This window comes from Amphiura filiformis, chromosome 5, assembly GCF_039555335.1.
Source record: "Amphiura filiformis chromosome 5, Afil_fr2py, whole genome shotgun sequence".
In the NCBI taxonomy this organism is placed as follows: Eukaryota; Metazoa; Echinodermata; class Ophiuroidea; order Amphilepidida; family Amphiuridae; genus Amphiura; species Amphiura filiformis.
The window spans coordinates 12,257,495-12,284,665 of NC_092632.1; the positions used below are offsets into that span (position 1 = coordinate 12,257,495).

General features: G+C 36.4%; 1 protein-coding gene across 2 annotated transcripts; it reads left to right on the forward strand.

Annotated features, from left to right (window-relative positions):
* The first annotated feature begins 5,016 nt into the window (after positions 1-5,016).
* Positions 5,017-25,550, forward strand: LOC140152632 (nucleoporin NDC1-like). Of its 2 annotated transcripts, none has more exons than XM_072175055.1 (14): positions 5,017-5,205; positions 13,269-13,389; positions 14,333-14,434; positions 16,708-16,940; positions 17,267-17,332; positions 17,520-17,628; positions 18,486-18,664; positions 19,316-19,490; positions 20,133-20,291; positions 20,844-21,062; positions 21,819-21,998; positions 22,611-22,711; positions 23,588-23,760; positions 24,546-25,550. In XM_072175055.1, exons 1-14 carry the CDS (start codon positions 5,173-5,175, stop codon positions 24,607-24,609), a joined length of 1,914 nt encoding a protein of 637 aa, XP_072031156.1. In that variant the 5' UTR covers positions 5,017-5,172; the 3' UTR covers positions 24,610-25,550. The 2 variants fall into 2 exon arrangements, with proteins under 2 accessions (XP_072031156.1, XP_072031157.1); XM_072175056.1 differs by having other exon boundaries at positions 17,523-17,628.
* The last annotated feature ends 1,621 nt before the right edge of the window (positions 25,551-27,171 follow it).

A 27,171-nucleotide genomic window follows, 5' to 3' on the forward strand; every position in this document is an offset into this window, starting at 1 on the left:
TCTCTTTGTCTCTGCATGATTTATGTAAGTGAGAGCGTTCTTACTTAAAAGTGATACCTGTGCATGAGAGTATGGTATGGGGGAATTCAGTGACGTGTGTGCCAGAAAAGGGTCACTATGAGTAGATATTTGCTATGATTGTGTGGACTTGGGGACAATTTGATGTGAAAAAAAAAGATTCCCATGAAAGCCTTAAAGGTGGGTGGGGGCACTCGCATAAAGGTTGTAAACAAACATGCGTTTGAACAAAAATATGGCAAATACTAGTAGGGTTGTCTAGTCTTTATTTGGCGAGCAGTTAAAGGCCTATTCAGTGATTTGCTCATCAGGAGGATCGTAAAAATGATCCAAATTCAGGTTTTGGCACCTTTGTTACTGCCATAGAGGTGCTAATATAGCCTGCTATTGGTGAAAGTAGTGTATTAAAGATAATAGAAGACATTTTACATGAATCTGGAATTTCCTAGTAGAAAAATTAGCTACATGTATTTGAATGGGGCTTCAACTTTGTCAATACTGCCATTTTCTTCAGTTTTTGCCAGATTTTTTGTTTCAAATTAACATAATGACAATTTAAATGACTTTATAGCCTTCACTTTTAGGCAATTTATAAATAATTTTTAATTTTGTTGCACTTGTGCTAGGATCACTGAATGGGCTTTTATCATGCCAATTTTTGAAGAAAAAAAACTTTACGACTTAAATATGCACTTATGGTAGTTTCTTCTGATCCGTCTACTCAAGATGTCTTGTTATCTTCTGAAGATATGTGTCTTAATTGATAAATCTTTTGAGCTAATTATGTATGTGTTGCTATCTACCAATGATAGCTTTATGTATTTCTTGCTATCTATTGAAGGTAGCTTTATGTATTTCTTGCTATCTACTGAAGATAGCTTTATATATCTTGCTATCTGCTGACGATATATGCATGTATTTATTACAATCTACTGAAGATAGCTTTTTTGTATGACATCTCACTTTCATAAAATGGGCAAATTTCAACAGTCTAGATAAATGGGCAAAATTATATGCAATGTTCAGCAATGTTTAACCAAAATTTGTTAAATTTTGCCCAATAATTTTGATTGTTGATATCAGACCCATTGTTGGAGCAATGATAATTTGGCAGTGAATTGATGTCCACTAAAAATCTTAATTTGTATTTATTGCCAACTACTAAAGACACCTTTTTATGTATGTCTTACTATATACTGAAGATGTAGGCCATATGTCTCGCGATATACTGAAGATATCATTATGTCTTGCTATCTATTGCGAATATACTGCTGCGACCCAGCTAGCTTTGGAGCAATATTAAATTGCCACTCTCTGGAATTTGATCAAGTTTAAGTTTATTTTTATTTCATCATTGTATTAAAGGCCTCTAAATCTACCTCTTTTCTGGCGATATAATAGAATTAATATATCAAATAATAAGTGATTGGCCAAATTAATGAAGTAATGACACTGACTTCACATGCAAATGCTCCAAGTCCGGTAACATCCTTTAAACTTAAGGTGGTACTACACCCCCTGATAAATTGTGTGACTAATTTTGCTTTCTCTCTAAAAATAACTACACACTGGTAACAAACGTATAATGAAATTTCAGTGATTCAAGACAAATGGTTCATTATATATGTTAAGAAATGAGGTTCATTCTAGGGTACCTCTTTTCTTAATATCATAAATAATGTACCGCTTGTCTTGAGTCACTGAAATTCTAGTGTAGTAACTGGAGTAACTATAGTATACATAACTTTTGTTACCAGTGTGTTATTAATTTTTGAGAAAAATGCAAAAATAGTCACAAATTTATCAAGGGGTGTAGTACCACCTTAATACAACTTAAATTTCACTAAAATGAACATTGAACAAATTAAAAATAAACTGGCCTCAAAAAGAAACTTATAATTTTTCACAAGGTCATATCTTAAAATCCTGTCCATAAAAATGAACAAAAAATTACACACAGGATTACTTCAATACTGACTCTAAACACATGTCAGTAACCAAGCAGTTGTCCTGACACAACAGTAAAATGCACTGACACGGAACAGCTTCCAGGACCACATTCACAGGCGAATAATTGGAACCCAACAAAAGAAATCTGTGAGAATGCGTACAAGTTCTTTACACAGGTGATTATTTCAAAAGAGTAAGTGGAATAGTGTGGGACGGGGCTGCTTCTGCTTTTCACACACTTTCTTTAAGAAACAGGTCTTTCCACACTATTCCATTTACTCACATATTTCTTGTGTTGGGTGCAAATTATTGGACTGTGAATGTGGTCCAGGAAGCTGTTCCATGTCAGTGCATTTTGCTGTTGTGTCAGTTGGACAACTGTTTGATTACTGACCAGTATTTAGAGTAGAGTATTGAAGTAATCCTGTGTGCATTTTTTGTTCATTTTTATGGACTGGATTTTAAGATACCGGTATGACCTTGTGAAAAATTTCTTTTTGAGGTCAGTTTTGGATGTCAATTGTGCCCATAAGAAGTGAAGGCATCAGATGGCAATCATTACAATCATCTTCGGGAGATGTCAACTGACCAAGACATAATTATAAAGCTATCTTCATTATAATTTCTTCATTATAATTAAAGCTATCTTCAGTTATAGCCAAGAAATAACATAAAAGCTCTCTTTGGTAGATAGCAACACATACTACATCTAAAGCAAGTAAGAATATAGGACGTATTCACGTATTTTTTGTGGGACCTGAGAGCACATCAGACATATCGAATTGCATTTTGAAATCGAGAGGAACCTTCTCATCAAATAATTTTGATTTTTTTTTTAATTCGCGATATAATACACAATTTATGGCAAATGATTAAAAATCAGTCCTCGATGTAAATTGTACGTAACATCTAATGTTACGTAGGCCTACTTAAAGTGTATGTAACTGTGATGAAAAGCCGTCCATCATATGAAAATTTTGCCCTTTCGTATTTAAGATATAGATTTTTCCCCCAAAGCACCAAAACAATGTAGAGCTTTTTGGGGGAAAATGTATATCTTCAACATGAAAGGTCAAAATTTTCAACTGATCGTCGGCTTTTCAGCCCAGCTACATACACTTTTGCATATCATTAGATTTATAAAGTTTACTTCGGGGGCTGTTAAATATCAAAGATATCAAAGTTTTAATAAATAATAACATTTGTATTAATCATCGTATTCAGAATGCAATTCGATAGCTGGAGTGCTCTCAGGTCCTACAAAAAATACTGTGCAAACGTTCCTATCCAATTCTTAAGATAAAGCTATTGTCATATGGTGCATCCCCCGCAGTTGTCCCAAGGCAAGTTCCCCGGCCCTCCCCCCGGGGGGGTCACTCCTATTGTGGCCTGTACACCATCCGCGATAATCAACTTTTGAAAAGCACCCTAAACAAGGATTTAACCCTTGGCTAAAACGACACCCTAAACAGGGATTTCATTCCTAACATCAAATTTCACACCCTAAATTTCATTTCCGCGTATTTAGAAATTGCAATTTTGTTACCCTTTTTTCCAAATTTTCATGTTTTTGACACAAAAACGACCCTTTTACGCGTTTTCATTATCGCGGATGGTGTACAGAGCCACAATGGGAGTGACCCCAGGGCCCTCCCCATATGGAAAAGTAGTCTCTTTTGCTCAAATAAAAGGGGTCCCACAGTTAAGCAATGGGAGAAAATTGTCTTTTTTCACTTTCAACTTCAATTATTATAAAGGGAATGTCTTTTATTTTTTGGCTCACTCTTAATTGTCTCGTGTATATATTAAACTTTCCTTTCCCCGATTTTGAAGGAAATCTGATGAAAGACCTCGTCGTACAGGAGCACTAAACACCACGAGGTATTCCCAAACTCTCACTCGATTTACGGCGAAATACACTGACATGCACCCCGTGTCATTAAAGTAGCGTGCTATAGACGGCCCTCACTTGATAATAGTCAGTCCGATTGACTTGGCTCAAACGGCATTTTCTAGAAATACTTTGCCAGATTCTACTCTCTAAAAAGGAATCCGATTGGTTACACAATGCCGTCGTACCGTAGGAAAAACCATACCCTCTTCCGTACAGCCCTGCTCAGTGTGTTGTGTGGTAATGTATGCATTGTGCATTGACCTCGAACGCCTCTGTACACACAGCGTGCACACACTGGAGTCGAGTATAATTTATTTAAAGAGACTTTCATAGGAAAACTTTTCCATATGCCCCCCATATTTCCCCGGAAGCCCCCGAAAAGATATGGTGCTGTCATTGATGTCTTTGCCTTACCCTGCCCCCCCCCACATGCCCGCTTTTATAAGGTGCCGGATACGAGGCATTTTCTGGAAACTAGAAATTGTTTTGAGCATGTCAAACGGATTTAGGGTATACATAGGCCTATTAGGGGCCTATAATAAGGCAAAGTATTTTATTGGAAGTAAAGCGGTGTGACATATCAATTCATATTTTCTTTGTATTTTATTGTTTTGGGGAAAAATCCACTTTTCACATAATCAGCCCCCCGGAAAATTGGTAGCAAAAAAAATCCTGGCCTCATTTCACCAGGAGGGTGAAAGTGCATAGGAACATCATTTTTAACCCCGGTTTCCGTTAATACAGCTATAGTCTCCTCCACCTTCGCAACACGGTACGTGGAGTGACTGGAATCACAATGACAGCGGAGGAGAATACTAGCTGGTCAGACAATTTAATTCTATCAAGCATATAATAGGCCTACCTGAACAATCACCGTCATTTGATCGATTCACTACAGAATATATTGTATACACAAAATATAGGCCTAGGCCTAATTTTAAAATTGTAAACCTGTTAACTATATACTTGTGTACTAAAGTATAAGGACACGTGAATAAAATCATGTAGAAGACAAAATGGCCGCTAATCCGCCTATTGTCTAGACTTAAACTACATCTTCCGGTTTGTTACGTAATACTAGGATGCCATGCCCTGATTTCACCTGATTGTTTATAAGTTTATACCTGATTGCTCATCACTAAATCACAATTGCCAAGTAGTGAATACCGCCCAACCAAATCTGAAGCGGGGATTTCATTTTTCACGGAGAGAAAAGTTGTGAAAGAAAACCCTTCATTGTCCATTAAACAGTGGCATTTTGTCGAAGGTGTTGAAGATCTATGTAGATAAAGACTAGCTTATTACTCGAGATGAGACAAATTAACCATTGGTACATGAGAGATGTAAGTAAACTCGCATGTGAAAAGTAGCAAGTTGCACATTGATTGTCTTCCAAATTCGGAAGCCATGCAGGCGAATTGCGTGCAATGACGTGGTAATCCATGTATTCCAGCCGTTCAAGGTACCTATGAATAATTAAGCAGATGACGTATTTACCAACTCTGAGGACGTAGTGTTTCGTCTGTTTCGACGAATACACTAAGTTTGAATGTCAATCCAAATATAATAATTATTCAATTTATTGTTTATTATTACTACTGCTCTTATCATTATTATTACTACTGCTCTTATCATTTATTATTATTATTATTATTATTATTATTATTATTATTATTATTATTATTATTATTATTATTATTATTATTGTAGGCCTATTATTATTATTACCGGTATTATTATTATTAGGCCTATTATTATTACTATTATCATAAATATTATTTACATCATTATCAAGTAATCAATATCTACGATATCCATGAATGCTGACGTTGCTGATGATGATCATGCTGCTGACGATGCTGATGCTTATGATGCTGCTGATGATGATGCTGCTGATGATGATGCTGCTGATGATGATGCTGCTGATGATGATGCTGCTGATGATGATGCTGATGATGATGCTGATGATGATGTTGATGCTGCTGCTGATAATGATGTTGATACTAATGATGCTGCTGATGATGCTGCTGCTGACGATGCAGATCCTGATGATGCTGCTGCTGATGATGATGAGACTGATGATGATGCTGATGATGATGATGATGCTGATGCTGCTGTTGCTGATGATGTTGATGCTGCTGCTGATAATGATGTTGATAATGATGATGCTGCTGCTGATGATGCTGCTGCTGACGATGCAGATGCTGCTGATGATGCTGCTGATGCTGATGATGATGCGACTGATGATGATGCTGCTGCAGATGATGCTGCTGATGATGCTGCTGATGATGTTGATGCTGCTGATGATGATGATGCTCATACTGCTGCTGCTGATGATGCTGCTGCTGATGATGTTGCTGACGATGCAGATGCTGCTGATGATGTTGATGATGATGTAGATGATGATGATGCTGCTGCAGATGCTATTGGCAATGCTGATGCTGCTGATGATAATGTTGCTGCTGCTGATGATGCTGCTGATGATGATGCTGATGATGCTGCTGATACTGATGATGCTGCTGCTGCTGCTGCTGATGATGATGATGCAGATGTTGATGATGCTAATGATGATGTTGATGATGTTGATGCTGCTGATGATGACTGATGATGCTGATGCTGCTGCTGATGATGATGCTGCTGATGTTGATGCTGATGGTGATGCTGTTGATGATGCTGCTGACGATGCTGATGCTTATGATGCTGCTGATAATGATGCTGCTGATGATGCTGTTGACGATATGATGATACTGTTGATGATGCTACTGAGGATGCTGCTGCTGATGATGATGCTGCTGATGCCGATGATGCTGCTGACAATACTAATGCTGATGATGATGCTGCTGCTGATGTTGATGCTGCTGCTGATAATGATTCTGATACTGATAATGCTGATGATGATGATGCTGCTGACGATACTGATGCTGCTGCTGATGATGATGCTGTTGCTGATGATGCTGATACTGATGCTGCTGCTGACGATGCTGCTGCTGATGTTGATGATGCTGCTGATGATGATGCTGATACTGATGACGCTGACGATGATGCTGCTGCTGACGATGTAGATGCTGATGATGATGCTGATGATGACGATGCTGCTGATGCTGGTGATGATGATGTTGATGGTGCTGATGCTGATTATGCTAATGATGATGATGATGATTCTGATGCCGATAATAATGCTGATGATGCTGCTGATGATGCTGCTGTTGATGATGCTGCTGATGATGCTGTTGACGATGATGATACTGTTGATGATGCTACTGAGGATGCTGCTGCTGATGATGATGCTGCTGATGCCGATGATGCTGCTGACAATACTAATGCTGATGATGCTGCTGCTGATGATGTTGATGCTGCTGCTGATAATGATTCTGATACTGATAATGCTGATGATGATGCTGCTGACGATGCTGATGCTGCTGCTGCTGATGATGATGCTGTTGCTGATGATGCTGATACTGATGCTGCTGCTGATGTTGATGATGCTGCTGATGATGATGCTGATACTGATGACGCTGACGATGATGCTGCTGCTGACGATGTAGATGCTGATGATGATGCTGATGATGACGATGCTGCTGATGATGATGCTGTTGATGATGGTGCTGATGCTGATTATGCTAATGATGATGATGATGATTCTGATGCCGATAATAATGCTGATAATGCTGCTGATGATGCTGCTGTTGATGATGATAATGCTGATGATGCCATATATGATAATGATGCTGATGATGCTAATGATGATGATGCTGATGATGATGATGCTGATGATGATGCTGCTGCTGATGATGATGATTCTGATGCAGATGATGGTGATGCTGCTGCTGATGATGATGCTGATTATGATGCTGATTATGATGCTGATGATGCAGATGATGGTGATGCTGCTGCTGATGATGATGCTGATTATGATGCTGATGATGATGCTGTTGATGATGCTGATACTGCTACTGTTGATAGGCCTACTGATGCTGATGATGCTGCTGATGATGATCCTGCTGCTGCTGATGATGGTGATGATACAACTACTGATCATACATGTCATCATCATGCTACGGTCATCATGCATCATCATCATGCAAGTCATCATCCGAGGCATCATTGTCATCATCAGTCATCATCAGCAGCATCATCAACATCATCATCATCAACATCATCAGTATCATCATCAGCAGCAGCATCATCAGCATCATCATCATCATCAGCATCAGCATCTACATCGTCAGCAGCAGCAGCATCATCAGCGTCATCAGTATCAGCATCATCATCAGCAGCAGCATCAACATCAGCAGCAGCATCATCAGTATCAGCAACATCATCAGTCATCATCAGCAGCATCATCATCATCAACATCATCATCAGCATCATCAACATCTGCATCATCATCAGCAGCATCATTATCAGCATCATCTTCAGCAGCATCATCAGCATCATCATCATCATCAGCAGCAGCAGCAGCAACATTATCAACATCAGCAGCAGCAGCAGCATCAGCATCGCCAATAGCATCATCAGCAGCATCATCATCATCAACATCATCATTAACATCATCAGCATCATCGGCATCTGCATCGTCAGCAGCAGCATCAGCAGCAGTATCAGCATCATCATCAGCAGCAGCAGCATCAACATCATCATCGTCAGCAGCAGCATTATGAGCAGTATCAGCATCATCAGCAGCAGCATCATCTGCAGCAGCATCATCATCAGTCGCATCATCAACATCATCATCATCAACATCATCAGCATCATCATCAGCAGCACCATCAGCACCTGCATTGTCAGCAGCAGCAGCATCACCAGTATCAACATCATTATCAGCAGCAACATCATCATCAGCAGCAGCATCATCAGCAGCAGCATCGTCAGCAGCAGCATCGTCAGCAGCAGCATCAGTATCAGCATCATCAGTAGCAGCATCATCAGTAGCAGCATCATCAGCAGCATCATCATCATCAGCATCATCATCAGCATCATCATCAGTCGCATCATCAACATCATCATCATCAGCATCATCATCAGCATCTGCATCGTCAGCAGCAGCATCATCAGCAGCATCAACATCATTATCAGCAGCAGCATCAACATCTGCATCATCAGCAGCATCATCAGCATTAGCATCATCAGCATCATCATCAGTAGCGTCATCAGCAGCAGCATCAACAGCATCATCATCAGCACTGAGCATCATAAGCATAAGCATCGTCAGCATTCATGGATATCATAGATATTGATTGATTACTTGATTAGATTAATAAACTGATTAGGTTAATTAACTGATTGAGTTGAGTTCAGTGACAAAACCCCTGCTCCTTTTAACTATACCCCCCCCCCCCCATGTGGGATGCTGGCTGCCCTGATAGAAGATATTTATTTAAAACAACAACAACAATAATAATAATAATAATAATAATAATAATAATAATAATAATAATAATAATAAGTAAATAATAAATTGAATATTATCTTTGGATTGACATTCAAACATAGTTGTATTCGTCAAAACAGACGAAACACTAAGTCCTCAGAGTTGGTAAATACGTCATCTGCTTAATTATTCATAGGTACCTTGAACGGCTGGAATACATGGATTACCATGATCTGCATGTGATAAACATGATAAAATCATGAAATAGTCATGTGACGAAACACAAATAAGAGAAAATAAAAGTGAAAGGAGGATTTCCTGATCCTAGCATGCTCTTTTTATGACATTTTTCAGTAGATATGAGGCTGATATGATATCCACGAAAAAGCTAGTTATAATTATAATAATAATTCCCAAAATTTCTTGAACTTTTGGAAAATGAAGACCCAATTGAACTTGGCCATTTGGTGGACCATTTTATTGATCACTATTATTGTGTAAAATTTTAGTTGAAAAAGCTTAAAATTTGCGAAAAAAACGGCCCACAGACTGTTGAAGCCATTCTTGGTCTTTGACAGGTTTTGACTAAATTATTGTATTAAGGGGGTACTACACCCCACGATAAATTTGTGTCTATTTTTGCATTTTTCTCAAAAACTAATAACACAGTGGTAACAAAAGTTATGTCTATTTATATAGGGGCAAGGAATCCAATTACTACACTGGAATTTCAGTGACCCAAGACAAGCGGTTTGTTATTTATGATCAGAAATAAGGTACCGCTAGGATGTACCTCGTTTCCTATCATATATATACTGAACTGCTTGTCTTGCTTCACTGAAATTTCAGTGTAGTAATTGGATTCCTTGCCCCAATAATATACATAACTTTTGTTACCAGTGTGTAATTATTTTTTGAGAAAAATGCAAAAAATAATCACAAATTTACCACATGGATGTAGTACCCCCTTAAAATCATTGCAGGGTCAGAAATTCGCAACCAAATTGGCCTAAACCACTGAAATCGGGGCTCAAACACAATACATATACATGTACATAGAAATTTAAAAGAAAATATTTGTTAAGGAAACCTACATGAATATGTTGTCTATACTTCACTTGACCGAAATATATGATTTATTTTTGTGATGAGACAATTGCACATGGAATTTTAGAGGGATTGTGATAGCAGTTCCACATAGAAAAGCTGCACTATCATGAGACTCTGCTGTTTTGTTTGTCAATCTTTGACAAGATGTAACGTTGCTTCGGAAAGTGCTATAATGACAAAACGGTTTTCAGTTTTGGCTTTCTTTACTCAAGGGCTTTAATTTGATAAAATGATGCTGTTTGATGGCAAATTTGAATTCACCTTTCATACCTATTAAATAGTTGCATGTTTGTCATCACACAGCTTCTAGTACTTCTTGCCTAAACTCCTATGCTTGAAATTGTAATTAATACTCCATTTTATCCAGTATACATAAAAATTCATCAGCACATGATCCAAATCAGCGCACCCAAACTGAGATGGCACTTCAGTGCAAACAGAGGCTGTGTACTCTCAAAGTGCCATAACTTTGCAATTATTCATGCAAGATATATAAAAGTATACATTTTTATAAAGGCAAGACATCAATGAATCTCAATATAAATACAGATTCGGTGTAAAAGCAACAATTATGATGAAAATCACAAAAAAGTTTATTTTTGGCAATTTTTGTTCGGTACCAGGTACATCAACAAAAAAACACTCTTTCCAAAAATGTTTGTTTTGTTTTTTTCTTAGTCTTGAGGCACCATTACAAAAACTTTTTTTTAGTTTTTTGATATTGGCCTTATTTTTTGAGGTATTGACCATATAAGGCATCAAAATGAACTTTTTAAAATTCTAAATATATGCTGTATTTATTGAGTTATTGTGCACCTAAAGCGTCATTTTACCGAGAAAATGAACATTGAAATAAAGGCCGTTTTAGTTTAAAGTGGTCACATTTTGCACTTTGATCAAAGCTCACAGGAGAATGCGGCATTTCTCGTTTTTTCTACGTTACATTACGTGAACAATGTTCACTGAACATCGGCAGGCATTGAGTTTTAAGGCGTGCGAGTGCGATTCGCACGCGCCGCACGCCTGAAAATGCGCCGAGGGTGCGATTTTCATGCGCCTACGCTTAAAAAAAAAAAAAAAAAAAATTTTTTTTTTTTTTTTTAAGTTTTCTTTTTGGATTTAGAATGTCCCTGGAACTTAAGAATGTCCCTGAAAAATTTTTAGAAATAAAAAAAAAAATTACAAAAGATTTAAAAAATTATTAATTCATGTTCAAAATAGGCAAATTTATAATTGATGTTCACATTGCAACCTATTTATGATGTAAAGAAGCATACAAAACAAATGCATTTGAAAATCATTCATAGATTATTATGTGAACATAAGTTACAATTTGCCTATTTTAAACAAGAATTTATAATTTTTTAAATCTTTTGTAATTTTTTGTATTTTTATTAAATTAATTACAAATGACACTAGCAATTAGTCCAAGGTCCAGGGACATTCTAAATCCAGGGGAATATAAAAATGTAAAAAACAAAATTAAAAAAATTACGGTAGATTGTGATATGAACACAATACAACTTTGCCCTTTGTGCATACCAACTTGTAAAATAATTTTTTCTTGTTATTGTATTTTTTTAATTAACCACGAATGATACAAGCAAAGTTATCACCAAAGCAAATTTACAGCTAAAAGACATCTTTGCAGAATGCACCGTTCATTACCCCAGAGCTTAACCGTGGCCAATTAAAAAAAGTACATGTAGTCACAATATTGCTAAGTTTTAACTGAAAATGAAATCATAGTCATACACCAGTTTTGAAAAAAGCACACCTTGATTTATTTAGGTGTGCGATTTGCAGCACACCTAAGAGCACACCTCGGGTTATCCAGGCGTGCGATTTACAGCACACCTGTCACTTTGCAAAACTCAATGCCTGCATCGGGTAAATCTACAGCCCCTTGAGAAGTTTGGGCGAAATCTATTTATATCTTGATGTTTAAATCGGGGAAAGAACTTAAAAAAATTCACATTTTATCAGCTAAAATGGAGCCATTTGACCGCTATGTTTTTGTAAAATCAGTGCTTCTGTGGTGCTTCCATAAGATGCGCCGCGCATGCAGATAAGCGTTGGGTATGCGTAGCGTATCTGTGCGTTAACAAATTGCGTGACTACAAAACGCTATGCGTTGTTGCGCGCGTGTACCCCGATGGTACAACAAAGATTTTCTTTCCTTTAAAATTGCGGAAACGAGTGAAATAGTGAAATAAAATCCATCAAATAGAGCAGTTTAGAGTTAACAAATCTGGATTTTCTTTCCATGTATTTATAAAAAACATAACAAAGTAAATACATTTCAAAAAAGCTCAATTTCGCGAAAGAAACAATGTCTAGAGTACACAGCCATGTTAAACAGGGCAGCACCAATACGAAAATGTCATACCGATAAATGATGTGTCTGTTTTGCCTGGTTTTTAAAGTTTGCGTTGCGAACTATTTGCCAGTTATGCACGATTATCATGATTATGTGTAAATTATACTGCTCCATAGGCCACTGTTGTAAGTTCATTGTGGTACACCAGAACAAAATTCAAATTTGACAATATTTTCACTAAACGAATTAATCTGCAAGAAATTTTTGGTACATTTATATAGCCAGAGGTTTCCAGTGGTATAAAAATCTCAACTTTTTATGAGAAAAGTGGGGGGATGAGGCTGTGGATCAAGAAATGCCCTTTTAAATAGTTGTTTAGCAGGTCTTCTTTAACTTAATTTCCCTCCAAATGTCTAAATATCCCAGACGAACTTTTTAAATGATCCTCGTAGATTGTCTTTTAATAAGCATTTGGTTCTACTTCTAAACTCTTTCATTTAATTGTTTTTGACAATTGGACACACATTTTTTTTTTTTTTTAAACAGACTGACAGACATTTTTACCCATAGTCATGCTCTCTTTCATATTCTCTTTGTTACGACAGGTGTTTTGCTGGAGAACAGGCGCAAGTGTTGCCTGGTCAGTTCTCTTACAGCCTGTTGCCGTTTCACTCTACCTACTCCTCATTACTGCCAACCTACTGCATCCATACCAATGGATAACTGGTAAGTCTTCAGTCTTTATACTCCCAGAAAGCGATGCTTGTCCACGGATGGATTTTTTGTGTGACACTTTTTAGACTTAAGAGGCATGACAGCATTGAAAAGTTAACAAGTACCGGTACTACATTTATTTTCAGAAATAGTTGTTAAAAACTCTTCTATTTTCAGGGTATACTTTGATTTAATAAGGAAATAAGGAGGGTCCTCGCTTCAAATACCCCCAAAAGTAAGCAAGGAATCGTAACTTTTCTGATGCAAGAGTCCGCAGGACCCCTAAATATTTAAGCAAGCACAGTGCAGTATGTATTACATTTGTTGTTCCACTTCAGTATACTGGTCCAAAAATAGCACAAGACTGCTCTGTGACTCCTTGTCCTAACTGAATTTAAAATAAAAAGTAAACAATTAAAATATGTATATTGTACATTGTATACTATCAGAAGTTTAGAATACATGATTATACATTTTTTTAATGCAGTCACTTTCATGTCAATGGGTGGTGGTGTAGGGGACGAAAATGCCAGTTCTCAGCAATGTAAATTTCATAACCCCACCCCAATGCTAAACCACATTAATGATTATAAAAAATTAAAAATAATAATATTTATAATAATAATGTTAAATTATGTAGTTTGTTACACACATTCATATCCTATTTCAAATAGGGGATCAACAGGAGATAATTAGTTCAGAGTGATTAGTGGGTTTAGTTTTTCTTTTTTTAGTGGGAAATCTACTTATACCTCACTCTGCCAGTACAATTCACACTAAATGTTTCCAATTCAACTTGAAAGTTAAATCCCAATCTTCAAGAATTATTTGTAATCATGCGGTCATATAGTTGCATGTTGATTTCAAATATACAGGTTTTAAATCCTTTTATTTACATGAGTACTGTGTTTTCTTAATCAAACATTTGAATTATATTTTACCTTTTTATTTTCAGACTGGTTGGGTGTGATATTTTCCTTAAAGGGAATTGGCTACTCATGTCTATTGGGATTAGTAATCTGTATTCAGGCATGTTCCAATGCTGTGTTTTATCAAGGTAAGTTTGGTTTGGTGAGAGCATGGGCCATGGGACCTTGATCAATGTCCGAAATTGATCTGTTGCTAATTACACAATGGAACTACAGCATAGTGTGGTATCAGTGAGCCCCTCAATTGATGACATTACCAGTACAAAAGTGTGTAACTGTTATATACTGCACCCAAAAAGTATCTGAACACTTAAATAAAAGCTATTTCTTACACCACAGACAGTCACTATTTAAAACTAAATTTCAAAATTGGTAGAGAATTTATAGCAATTTGAATAAAACAGAACTTTTCGAAAGTGACAACAATTTGCATTGATTTTTCCCTCAAAGCAGGTAGATATTGATCACAGCGGAGTGAGCGTTCATCTGTTAGGCTTAAATTTGTTGGACCCGTAACAAAAGGTAGCAGAAATCGACTTGAAGGAGGAAAATCTTAAATTTTGAAAATTCAACCATTTGTCAATGAGTAAAGCTTAAGGGGGTACTACACCCATTGATTTTTTTGGCATTTTTTGCATTTTGTGAAGAAATTACAAAAAAAATTGGACAAAATGGTATGCAAAATGAAGGGGCAAATCTTCTCGATCAATTGGTGGCATCGGTATCAATGTAGCTTAAATGCTTTTAAAGGTAGAAGCCAAAAGGTGGTACATCACTGATGATTTAAATTCACTTCATTTTGGAAAGCTTACTATCAACGGATTTCGTTAAAATTTTGGATATGTGTTGCTAACACATTAGGGAAATAAAGTTGATATGTAAAATGGGAATAAGTGGTTCCTGATTTCTTTTATGACTTCATGAACTTGGTGCTCCACAACTATCAAAAAAGGAACTGGTTAAAATGCTTCTATTTTCAATGTTGAGCTATATTTTGTATTTTTAACTTGCGACATTATTTCACTGAAACTTAATTAAGCCATAGGTAACAGGTTACCACAACCATACTACAGCAATGTTGAAAAAATTGTATTTCTTGTCACCTATACCACCATATTGAGTAGTTTTCCGTAAGCTTAACTTTTGTGATTTTGGTAAATATTTTATATTTATTTGTGAAATCCATCTCAACTAGGCATTCTAAATTGTACTCACCATTTACATCCCAAGGTATATTAGTATATCCACCTTGCACTTCTCGATATATATTCAGTTAAAGGCAGACTATCAAAATTATGCCTCATGATGATATCACAGACTCTCACATTTGTATTCAAAATTGATGCTTAAATTTGACCTGAACCAATTGACCTATAACCTGACATACGGTGACCTAATAGCCTTTTCTTCTCCTAACAACACATGATAGTATTAAATTGACTATTATGACTATGCATCCATTGTGTAAGTGTTTATTTAATTTATTCAGTGTTACATTTTGCATGCACCACTAGATTTTCTATAGAGAGTATACTATAACAAAGGATTTAATGTATTCTATTCATGTACTCTACTTGAACATGTTGAATAGAATAAATTATGGTTTGTTATGAAACACACATCTGAGTTACTAGGATACAAGGGCTAAAATGACTTACTAAAATGGTTTAAAAGCACTTTGTATGTAGATATATTTTATAAGTTCAGGACATGAGGTGATGAACATATTTATGTACTTCATAAATTTGCAAGAAAAAAAAGAAGAGGGTACTGATGAAAATCAGGGTATTATTCCCCCTTAATGGAAATAAATAAATAAAATCACATTGTGCCGAATAAGGTATCAAAGTATGTAGACTACTTCAGTTTGCAATTTAGATTTAGTGTCTTTAAGGTATGGCTTTTGTTCAGATACTTTTGGGGCACAGTATAGTGCAACTTAAAAGCAACATGTGAAAAGACTAAGAAGGCTTCAAATAAAGTTCAACCAGTTTTAAACCAATAAATGAAACAAAGGTTAGAAGTGTGTCAAATCAAAAGTAGACCAATTTCTAGGGTTTCAAGACCAGACATCCACAAGCAAATTGATGACCTTTGGTCACAGTGCACAGTGGATTCACTATGTAGATCTATGTCATGTGCAGAATGCAGTTGTCAACCAGAAGTGTGTTTTCAAAAAATCCCAAATCCTAAAAGCCTTAGGGATTTAATGCTTACTACGTCACACCAATGTGCACATTCTTACTGAGCAGCAGTTATTAAATACACAATATTCAATAACAATTTGCTGAAGATGGTCTATTATGCTAACACATGAATTTGTAATATTACCATATGAATTTGTAATATTACCAAATATTTTAAATGAGCACATTAATGTGATCAATAATTACCTCTACAGTTAAACCAGTGGTCCACCTGAATCGTCTCTCCATCATCTGGAATGTGATCTGTCCCAGTCGTTTTCTCTACATTGTGTTCCATGTTGTATTGGCTGGTTTCTTTGCATCATGTTGTACCGGTCTTGTCGGGGGCCAATATGGCACCTTGGTTACCATCTGTGAAGAAGAGGAAGGCTTCAAGGAGTGCCTTGCTGAAGAGCACCTGTTCTTGGTTTTGTATGGCATGTATATGGTAAGATACTTGTTCCTTTTTGCAATGTTGCTTGCTTGGTTGTTTATTGTCAGAAAATCATATTGAAGTTTTGATATGGCACTTCAATATTATCTAGAAGTGAACACTTGATCACACACATGCGCATCAGCGCATGTATTAGATAAATTTTGCTTACTAACACTTTCATTAATGTACATATATGTACTGTTGTGTTGCTCTATATTAAAGTCTACAGATCTAGACATAAAAGTATCATCACTTTGTCCAGATTTTTTTTTATAAAAGTGATGTTAGAAACCCAAGATCATGTTTTATTTTTGTTTTGTTGTTGTTTTCCTTCTCAGGGTGTCCTGTATGGTGTCAATTATTTCTTACAAGGGTCTAATTGCTTTGAATTCCCAGCTATACAGGTAAGACTGTTTCCTTTCCAGTCGTGATCATGCATGTATTGAACTATTTAAACTTATGTTATTCTACTATGTAGCAGCTGACTAAATGTCTGTTCTGTGTGACTGAGATCTTGACATTATTGTGGACAATTATCTGAAATGTATTTGACACACCACTGTTATTCTATTTTGAATCCTACTGTTGTAGCAGTTGAAGTTCTTCCAGGTCAAAGGTTATTTATCATGGAGTCTGTACAACAGTGCCCTGGGAACATTAAAGACCACAGCATACTTCTATCTGATTTACTTCATTTTTGGTAAGCTGTGCTTAATAAGTTTGAAATTGAGTTACTACACTAGCTTCCAGAGAAGCATAGCACTCTCTTGCTCTGATCGATGAACGCTTCCTGTTAAACCAACATACGCAGGGATTTATGTTCCCTTCATGAGCACTGCTCTGTGCCAAATGCTTCCTTGTTGCATAATTGGCCAATCAGATTACCTGCCTTAAGTTATTATTAAACCAGCCATTCAGAACCCCACTTCCATGTTTACGCTGTGTGTGCTCACCACAAGCAAGAGAGTGCCATTCTTCTCTGGAAGCTAGTGTAGTATGTGTGTATTTTTAAAAAAAAAGCTGCGATATTATTTATTGCACAGGAATTCTTGGATAAATCTGTATTCTTTTTAAATTTATCAATCAAGCATGTATTTTCTTTTTTATGACAAGATATTTTTATCATTAGCAAGTGTTCAGATTAACCTTAAAGGGGCATTTCGTGATCCACAGCCTCATCACCCCACTTTTCTCAAAAAAAGTTGAGATTTTTATATCACTGGAAACCTCTGGCTACATAATGTTTATGTACAAAATATTTCTTGCAGATTAATTCGTTTTGCAAAGATATCCTGAAATTTGAATTTCGTTCTGGTGCACCAGAACGAAATTACAACAGCTTCAACGCATTGTCTATGGAGCAGTGTAATACACATAATCATGCATAACTCGCAAACGCAAAAATCGGAATCAACTGAAATTTTGGGAATAGGCTTTTTTCGTGGATATTTACTGAAAAATGTCATAAAAAGAGGATGCTAGGATCACGAAACACTCCTTTAAATGGGAAGTAAAACCAATTCTAAATTAACCAGCATTGCCGATCTTCATCCTCAGGTACCATCCCAAAGACTTGGCTGCTATACAACTTGGATCTACACCCGCCACAATTAGCAGTTAACTCTCTGAGAGGGCTTTTCAACTTGCATCTGTTTTGGAGCACATGGCTTACTGGAACACTGTTATACCATGTGTGGGGGTTGTCTCTGTTTCTCTTCAAGATTTTCAACACAGAGGTAAACAAAATAGTTAACCCTCATCGGCACATGCACAGATTTCATGTTGGTGGTTAGATTAAATTCTTAGAAATTTTTATAACTCAAAATCTTTTCCTTTAAGTTAAAACATCTACTAATTATTACCTCAGTTCGCAGTGTCAAAGGGACAATCAACATTTTGTTGATCAAACCCTTGCCAAAATTCAGATTTTGACATTTTGGGGACAATCCCACATGTGCTCATAAACTCTGCAATTGGTAGGCTAAAAGTATACAAGGTTAAATGTATGTAATAATTTATTCTTGCACAAATCAGTCTGTCAAATTTGCTGTCAAAAGTTGCTGATCAAAAACGTTTTTTTTTACATTTTTGGGATAATCCCACATGTGCTCATAAACTCTGCAATTGGTAGGTTAAAGGTATGTAATACTTTTATTCTTGCACAAATTGAGCTATCAAATTTGAAACCACTGTTAACATAACCACTGCAGTCAATATCGGCTGAGTGTGGATGATCATTCACACTTAAGAAAATAGTTATTTGCAATGATTTATGTAATAATCATGAGGTATTATGGTCAATTTGACTTGTGATTGCTATTTACAGTGAGGCAAAATATTTTGAACAGAAAATCTCACATTGTCATGCTCTGTAATCTTATTTGCAGGTGTACAGATTTGCCATTGAGACCTCATTCACTGAAGCCAGCGATACATGTCTGTATAAAGCCTTGGGTGAGAAGCAGCAACCTCTAGTGCAGTATCTGGCGTTCCAAGATGTAGCAGCTTTAGCCGAGTATTCAGATGGTCGCAGAAAGGAAGTCTACTCTCTCAGTCAACCTGGTAGGTTTCTTCATCTGTTCGGAAGTTACTTTTAATAAGCAGTAAAAACATTTTGTTAGAGTAAAATCATACAGCATATAACATGTGAATGTCACTACACTCAGAAAGGTGTGAGAGTAGATGTTGACAGAAATTATTGTGTGTAATACAATAACATAATATTAACAATATTATTATTTGAAGATGGCCTCATGAAATATGCTGATACCACAGGTTTTGCATATTTTTATAGAGGTTATTCCTTCACTTAACGATTGACTTGTAATAAAGAATTCGAACAGGTGTGCTATACCACAGTGATCAAGTCAATTATTCAATGTTGTGTGGAACATTCAACATCCTCTAGGTAGTGGTACAATATAGAGGCAATAACTGAATGGGAATATTGTTTTCTGATACCATGCATCTAGTTATGTTGAAAGCATTTCAGTATTATGCCATGTTTACAATATAATACAGCATAAGCAGTACCTCTATTGTGTGTTCATGTTTGTCATGCAATATGTTATATCTTTCAAGTGAATCCACAGTCCACTGAATCTAACTCTTGACCTAGTGTCCAGGTTTGTCTGTGTATTGTATCATGTTGTTATCAATCACATACTCAGTGATTTTGTCAATTTTTCACAATGTTTACCACAGGTGGCCATCCTAACAATTGGAATCGCATTTGCACAGAGTGCCTTGCTATGATTGAGAGTCTAACAAGTAGACTTATGACTCATGAAGAAATGGTCACCAACGGCATGGCTCAAAATAAACGGGCATCTTCAGAAGGTGATAAAAGTGATGTGCAGTTGGGTGAGTATGAGAAGGGATATTTATGGCAAATACACCGGGGACAGACTAGGTTGTTAAAATAGGATGTCACCTGACTTTATATATGAATACAATATAAGCTTAAGGCTGACATTCTTCGGTTACTATGAGAGAGTGAGATGACACCAATGAACTGATCCCGTTTTTCTCTTATTGCTACATTCAAGTTTAGTTATTCATATTAATTATGCATGGAATTTTGCAAGATTTATCCTGAAATTAACACAATAATAAACACATAAAGTACATTATATCTGACAAGAAAATGGTCACAAGGTTGAATGTGAAAAGGAATTGTTAATTCAAGATAAATTGCAGCATCGTCAAGCAGTTCCATTAGCTCTTGTTCCAGTGTTAAAGTGGGGTATGGGCTGTAGATCAATGAATATGACTTAATCGTTAATGAAGTCACTTGACCACAGTGGTCATCTACAATGTATTTAGTGTGATGAGGCCTTGTGGTTTTGGAATATCACACTAAAAATTATAATTTTGCGAGTTCTTAATTGTTTGATTTATTTTTTGTCATCCCAGATCCAAAAAGAGGCTACATGGCAGCAGGCAAGTCAGAACCATACATACCCGCCCCTGTTGGTACTCCCTATTCTCCTTATACTTCATCTGTATTTGAAATGCCTACCGCAAGACAGCGCCACCTAGATTCAACTTTAGGACAGCAACCAGCAGAATTGTCTTGGGCAGCTAGCCCATCAGTACATCACAGATCACATGCTAGATTACGTGAGGAAAAAGGTGAATAGTTTTCTTCTAAAAATATTTAGTATCCCGCAAAAAAAAAAAAATTGTAATTTTGGTACCAGTCACAACAATACCTTGTATGCATAGGGCGTATGTTTCATGTAGGTGGTTGTTGTGTGTCCATTGTAGGAGAAACACAAATTAATTTGAAAGTTGGTAGAGCATGGTAAATGCTGGTGCTGTATAACTTTGGGTCAAATTATTTGCATATTTATGCTTATTAATTAACTAATTTGCATATCGGGGTAAAGGTTTTATTAGTCCACTCTGCAGCCAAGATGCCAAGTTAATATTGAATATGAAACTTGGTTGGGTAAAAAAGCAACAACAAAAATATATGTCAAAAATTCAATAGGTACACTCTTGGGTGGGTTTAGATGTTTGTATAGTTGTTTGTTTCAATGTTGCCATATTGGTGCTGAACCGCTGATTAAGCTGCTGCCTGCAAAATTGCATTGTGTCTGTTCAAGTGTGTTTAATGTAAATTCTGGCAATTTGACCTGCGGGTCACCATTAGAGTTTGAAATTGAAAAGTTAAAAAAAGTTGATAACCCTAAACAATCAACAAAATCTATAAAAAAATACTTTTCACTTGATTCACTTATACTCTTTTTTTCAGTTCAAATCCATTAAAAAATTTGCCCAAATATGACAAATTTTACAGCAAAATAAAATATCCCAGGAACACAAAATATGGGCCATTCTGGCCTGCAGAACATCTTTTGTCACCTTGTGTTTTTTACATTTTAGAAAAGCAAACTCCTTACCAATCACGCTATCCATCCAGACCTGCTCCATTTTGGGCTAATTGGCATCTGGAATACAGAATCAAACAATGGCGTGTTATGGAGTACCTACTAAAACCTCTTCCAGAAGCTGTCAACAGAAGTCTCTTCACTGATGCACAACTCCATATTTGGGCACTAGAAGGTAAGATTGCTGCAGTCAATTTGGCATCCATGAGGCATCAGTGCATGTTCCAGTGGCACAGTATTATTAAATCGCATGCATTGACCCCAAGAACTGGTGTGTGCATCTTTACATGCAAGAAATAATGGTGACAAAGTATGGATGTCACTGCCTAGAAGAAGCCAAATGGACTATGTATTTATTTGGATTTTGATAATATACATTGTAAATTTGTACAGACTCCTTTTCAGAAATGAGTCCAGTCCTCATTGTCATTATATAGCAGAACCAATATGGCTTCCTGTACCTTCACATGCCTCACAAACTTTTTTTTTTTGGGGGGGGTTAAAGTTTGTACAAGCAATCAACCAATAGACTTCTCTATTATAATAGTCCACTTGCCAAAGTAATAGATTTTCCACATCGGATCTGCAAGTATGGCAGGGCATGGAACAAAGTACTTTTATGCCTAGATTTGTAGTGACTATTTGTTACATCTTTTATCATGTAAAGATTAAAATGTTCATCAGGATAAATAACCTATTTTTTATTTCTCAAAAATCAACTGTGGCATAGTCTACTCTAATCAACCAAGTTTACCATTTCATGATATCATCGTTTTGTATGTTCCAGCGCTCTCATCATTTGTAGCCGCTTCTTACCATGAGGATACATACGGTGTTGTACAGGGATCACTATCCGATATTATGACAACAATGCTAGCTCTACAAATTGTAAGTTTATTCAAAATGAAGATTTTGGCACGCACAATATTGCATATTTGTATTTGACAAATTCAGAAATTTTACTTGCAAGTTGAGTTTTGCCCTCCATGCTGATGGCTTGATCAGAAGTATTCTACTCCATTGCATTTCCTGTAGCATTTGGATGCTCTCTCACTCCGTGGGATCAAAGTTCTTTGCAGTAGTGGATCACATAGTTCTTAAGTGGTGGCTAAATACTAAATTAGAAAAATTCAGGTCCAATTGTAGCTAGTACCGTATTTACTGTATTCCGTACGGAAATCAATAAAGAATAGGGAAGTACACGTTTTGCTGTTAAAGTACTTCAACAATGTTATGTTAAAGTAAGGCTATTGTATTTACAGTGGAGGAGTTCTGTGAAAGTTGTAGCCCTGACATGATGGTCCCGGACCGGGTCAATCCATATTACCAAAATTGGCTAAAATCTACGATGTGCTTCTTCCTTTTAGCCTGTTTCGGTCAAAAATTGACCTAATTTTAACCCACTTTGTGCACATTTTGAAGTGTGGGGTAGGGGTCAGTGGCGTGACATGCTTTGACAAGAACAAGTTTGAGTGCACTCCCCCACCCCAATTCTCAAAACCTGACTATGCCACCAATAATAGTATTACCTTGTTCTTCCAATCTTATTCTTTTATCCAATAAATTGGTATGTAAAGCTGAAAGTGGCTTTAAAGAGAAAATGATTTGCACCCCTGTCTTATGCAAATATATTTAAAGCAAATATACCTTTTTCAAAGTTGCTATGTATTAAATACACATATTAGAAGGATGTCAATCATTTCATCTGTAACCATCAGTGAACTCTTACAATGATTTCTTTTTTGTATCATTTCCATCATCAAGGCGGTGGATAAACATTTCAAGCTGCCTACGTCAGTGAGCAAAAAGAACCTGAGTGATTTCCGTCCACTTAAAGCTGCACCAGTACACCCAGATGATGGGTTAAGACTAGACCTTAAATCAACCGTTAAGACATCTCTCCACCGAGTGGTTGCTACTTTTGGACCAAACTTAAGGTAAGTTCTAGTTGTAGTTGCAACCATTTTAACTATGACCAAAAAAATATTTTGCTTGTACTCATCTGACCGAACCTAATGTGAAAAATTACAGAAATATGATTTTTTTTCCAAAATTGTTGACATCTTGCAGTGTCTTCACACATCTATACTGTTTTATAACATGCATGAAGTGATTCAGTAGAGAAATCTCCAAATTCAGACTATTTGGGTAATTTTCATCTTTTTAAAGTTGACTGTATAAAAATATAAATAATTGGAAAGAAGACAATGCATAACATTACAATTTGGACATTTGAGAAAAATGACACATTATTTGAGAAATTCACAAAACAATTTGTGCCAAAAATTAAATCCTTTGTGGACCTGTAAGAAATTGGTGAAATATCAATTTTGAAACTGTTTAGGCCAAAGAAAACAAAAATTGTATGTCTCAAAGCTGCCGTGTGTATTCGTTTTGTTGTGCGCATTTGTCGTGGATAAATTGTCCAATTTCCCCCCCCCCCCCCCTTTTTTTTACAAAAATACTTAGAAGAATTAGTGACAATAACACTTGAAATTAGTGAAAAGATTTCATTGTGTTTATAAGAATGTATGATTTGAAAGTTATGAGCATCTCAAACTTATTTTAGTTTGAGTCGGGGGGGAAGGGGGAAACTATTTTTTTGGCCATAAGGTAAGTAGAAGACCAGAGCAAGTGCAAACTTTGTTAATTTACTGTTGGACTCCATCAAATTTAATATTGTCTGCTTTACTAATATTAGTATACTTTGTCTTGTTTTCAGGAATGTATCTGCAGCACCAGAATACAAGAGACGACTCCTTGATTTTATGGAATATAAACAATGAACAGGTGCTACTCAGCAGAGAACAGAAGCTGAACTTTGACAAATATTTATTTTTGATACAAGTTTTTGTGATCCAGTTAGCCAAATGTGGACAGGTACACAGGTGTGCTAGCTAGTCAACTGCCCAACCATCATTTTGGAGAGGGGACATTAAGACCTTTGACAGAGGATAATTATATTTGTAGTGGTTGTAACAATTTTATTCAAATAAAGGGTAGAACAGATTGCTAACTAAGGCCAAAAAAAAAAAGATTGCTTGATTTTTTGGTGTTTTTTTTTTCCATTTCTTAAAAGTGGCCAGCATGCCAACATTCATAAATTCTCATTCAAGTTGCTACAGTTCACTAATTGGACTGGGCGGCACAACATGGTGCTGTAAAGTGTGCTGAGGCTTGTGGATCAACGTCTAGGCGTTGTGCCTGTGCGTAGCGCACTATAAATCACTGCGCTTTTTTTTTTTTTAATACTTGTCAACAATATCCTACTTTGCAAATAAATAAACATGAAAAGAATGTGATATGTTGAAGCTTTAAATGCTTAGGCCCAAGCTTCGCTTCTGCACTGCTGTAGTCCAGCCAGTGCATATTTCTCAGGCACTGCAATTTTACAACTGCTCTGATACATATTTACTATTATTGCTTGTTTGTGTCAGACAATTATTTTTTTTGACAGAATAAGGTTTACACAAAAACTGAAAAGTTTGTTTGGATTGTTGGGACAGTCAGTTCTAGAATGCTTTGATAAGTTAGATGATATTGTGGGAGCCTAATGGTCATATGATTAAATTTATAGTATCATGTAATTAATTCATGGAACTATAATAGTAGGCTGCTGATGGCTAATTTGGATGGACAATTTTATTCAAATCATGGATAACTCTCAATTTCTAGCTATAACACATCATTATAAATGATGTGGAAATGTTTAGAAGGGGAAAAAGGATCAAAAGTGAGAGAGATACACATAAAATGTAATCTTTCCTAGTGAAGGTTAAGCGGAGGCTTTATTTCATAGTGACATTGCATAGGATGATTAAAAGCACTTCCTAACACCCACCTCATAAACCACACCCACCTCATAAACAATGTAGTCAGCCCAATGTTGTGTGCAAACAGGCCAAGGCCACTTGAGCATTATATTGGTTTGTCTGGTCAAATTTTGAGCTGCAGTTTCTCTATGTAACGGGTGTGAGAGTCTAAATTTAAATCTGAATTAAGACTTTTTATTTTGATTTTCAGCTCTTTCTGCACTTGCTCTGTACAAAAGTATAGGAGCTTAACAAATTTCAGAATTTTCATACTTGTTTTCAGACTTTTTATCTGCATCACTCACACCCTTGATGTATGCAAGCTTCAGTGGCAGTTTAAACTCTGTTGATGGCAGTTTTACAGTGGACTGTGGGAAGTACTTTTAAGACTAAGTAATTTGGTAACATTATCATTTTTAGGAGATTTGAGCCAAGTAGCCTCAAAAGACTGAAATGAACCTGTCACCTGTGTCCCATCCAAATTATGGATAGGTCATCCCACATGGTATTTATGCACACCTCACCCAGTAAAGGTTTGCATAATGAGTGTTTTTACCCCAACTTTTAATTGCCCTTCAGTATTTTATCTTAAATAAGCTGCTTGCTTATTCAGAAAAAAAATCGGCAACCTGGAATTTCCCTCGAAATAATGGCTTCCAATGGTTCTAAATTCCGCATTTTGCGAACAGATTATGATATATCGATCAATATCTATCAATTAGGGCCTATAGTATACGTACACCTCAGTGAAATTCACATGTCTGGTAAATATTATGGTTGCACAACTTCAGCTTGTCTTAGTAGTTGACTAGTCATGACTATGACAACTGTCTGAATGAAAGCCAAGGTAAAATGTGGTGAGAATGCATGAATAAACACAAAGGTATGAAAAAGACTGGCAGGGTAAATTTCGACACATTTATGTAAATATTTACCACATGCAATCTCTTTGAGGACACAATGTAGATAATTGAATACCAGAAGGTCATAGTTGCAACTACTGCTAATATATTGCGAGTACGGCTCTAGTTAACTTTGTCTTGTAACCCTAGTAAACATCACCTTGCAATTCATTAGACATGTACTAGATAGGTCTCTTTTACCGTGGCCCCTGAAAAACCAATATCATCGAAAGCCAACCTACCCAGGAAACGCACAGCACAGTTCTCAGATGTTATTGGTTTTCTGAGGCCATAGTATATCTACTATTTCCATGGTAAAGGGGACCTATAGTAGGTCTAACGATATATGCATTAATCTCAGGAGTGTGCATAGTGAAGTGGTTTATGAAGTGTACTATTACTAGTCCCATTATGTTCCGGACGTATGGAATGATGCTTGCTAGGTCATGCCTGTCAGTCAATTGTGAACCTTAAATACATATTGCACTCATTTTGGAAAACTTCTTGTGCCTCACTGGTGATGTGGTATAATAGTCAGCACGGCTCTTCAATCTTCAGTGGTCTGCCAATTTGGCACAGTTTATAGGCGTATACCCGAAGTGGGGTTCTGATTGGCTAATTGAATCACATCATC

Coding starts and splice junctions, on each gene's coding strand:
- LOC140152632 (XM_072175055.1), top strand. CDS start 5,173: ATGAGACAAATTAACCATTGGTACATGAGAGAT. Junction 18,665..19,315: donor TCAAGATTTTCAACACAGAG/GTAAACAAAATA, acceptor TCTTATTTGCAG/GTGTACAGATTTGCCATTGA. Junction 22,712..23,587: donor CAATGCTAGCTCTACAAATT/GTAAGTTTATTC, acceptor TCCATCATCAAG/GCGGTGGATAAACATTTCAA.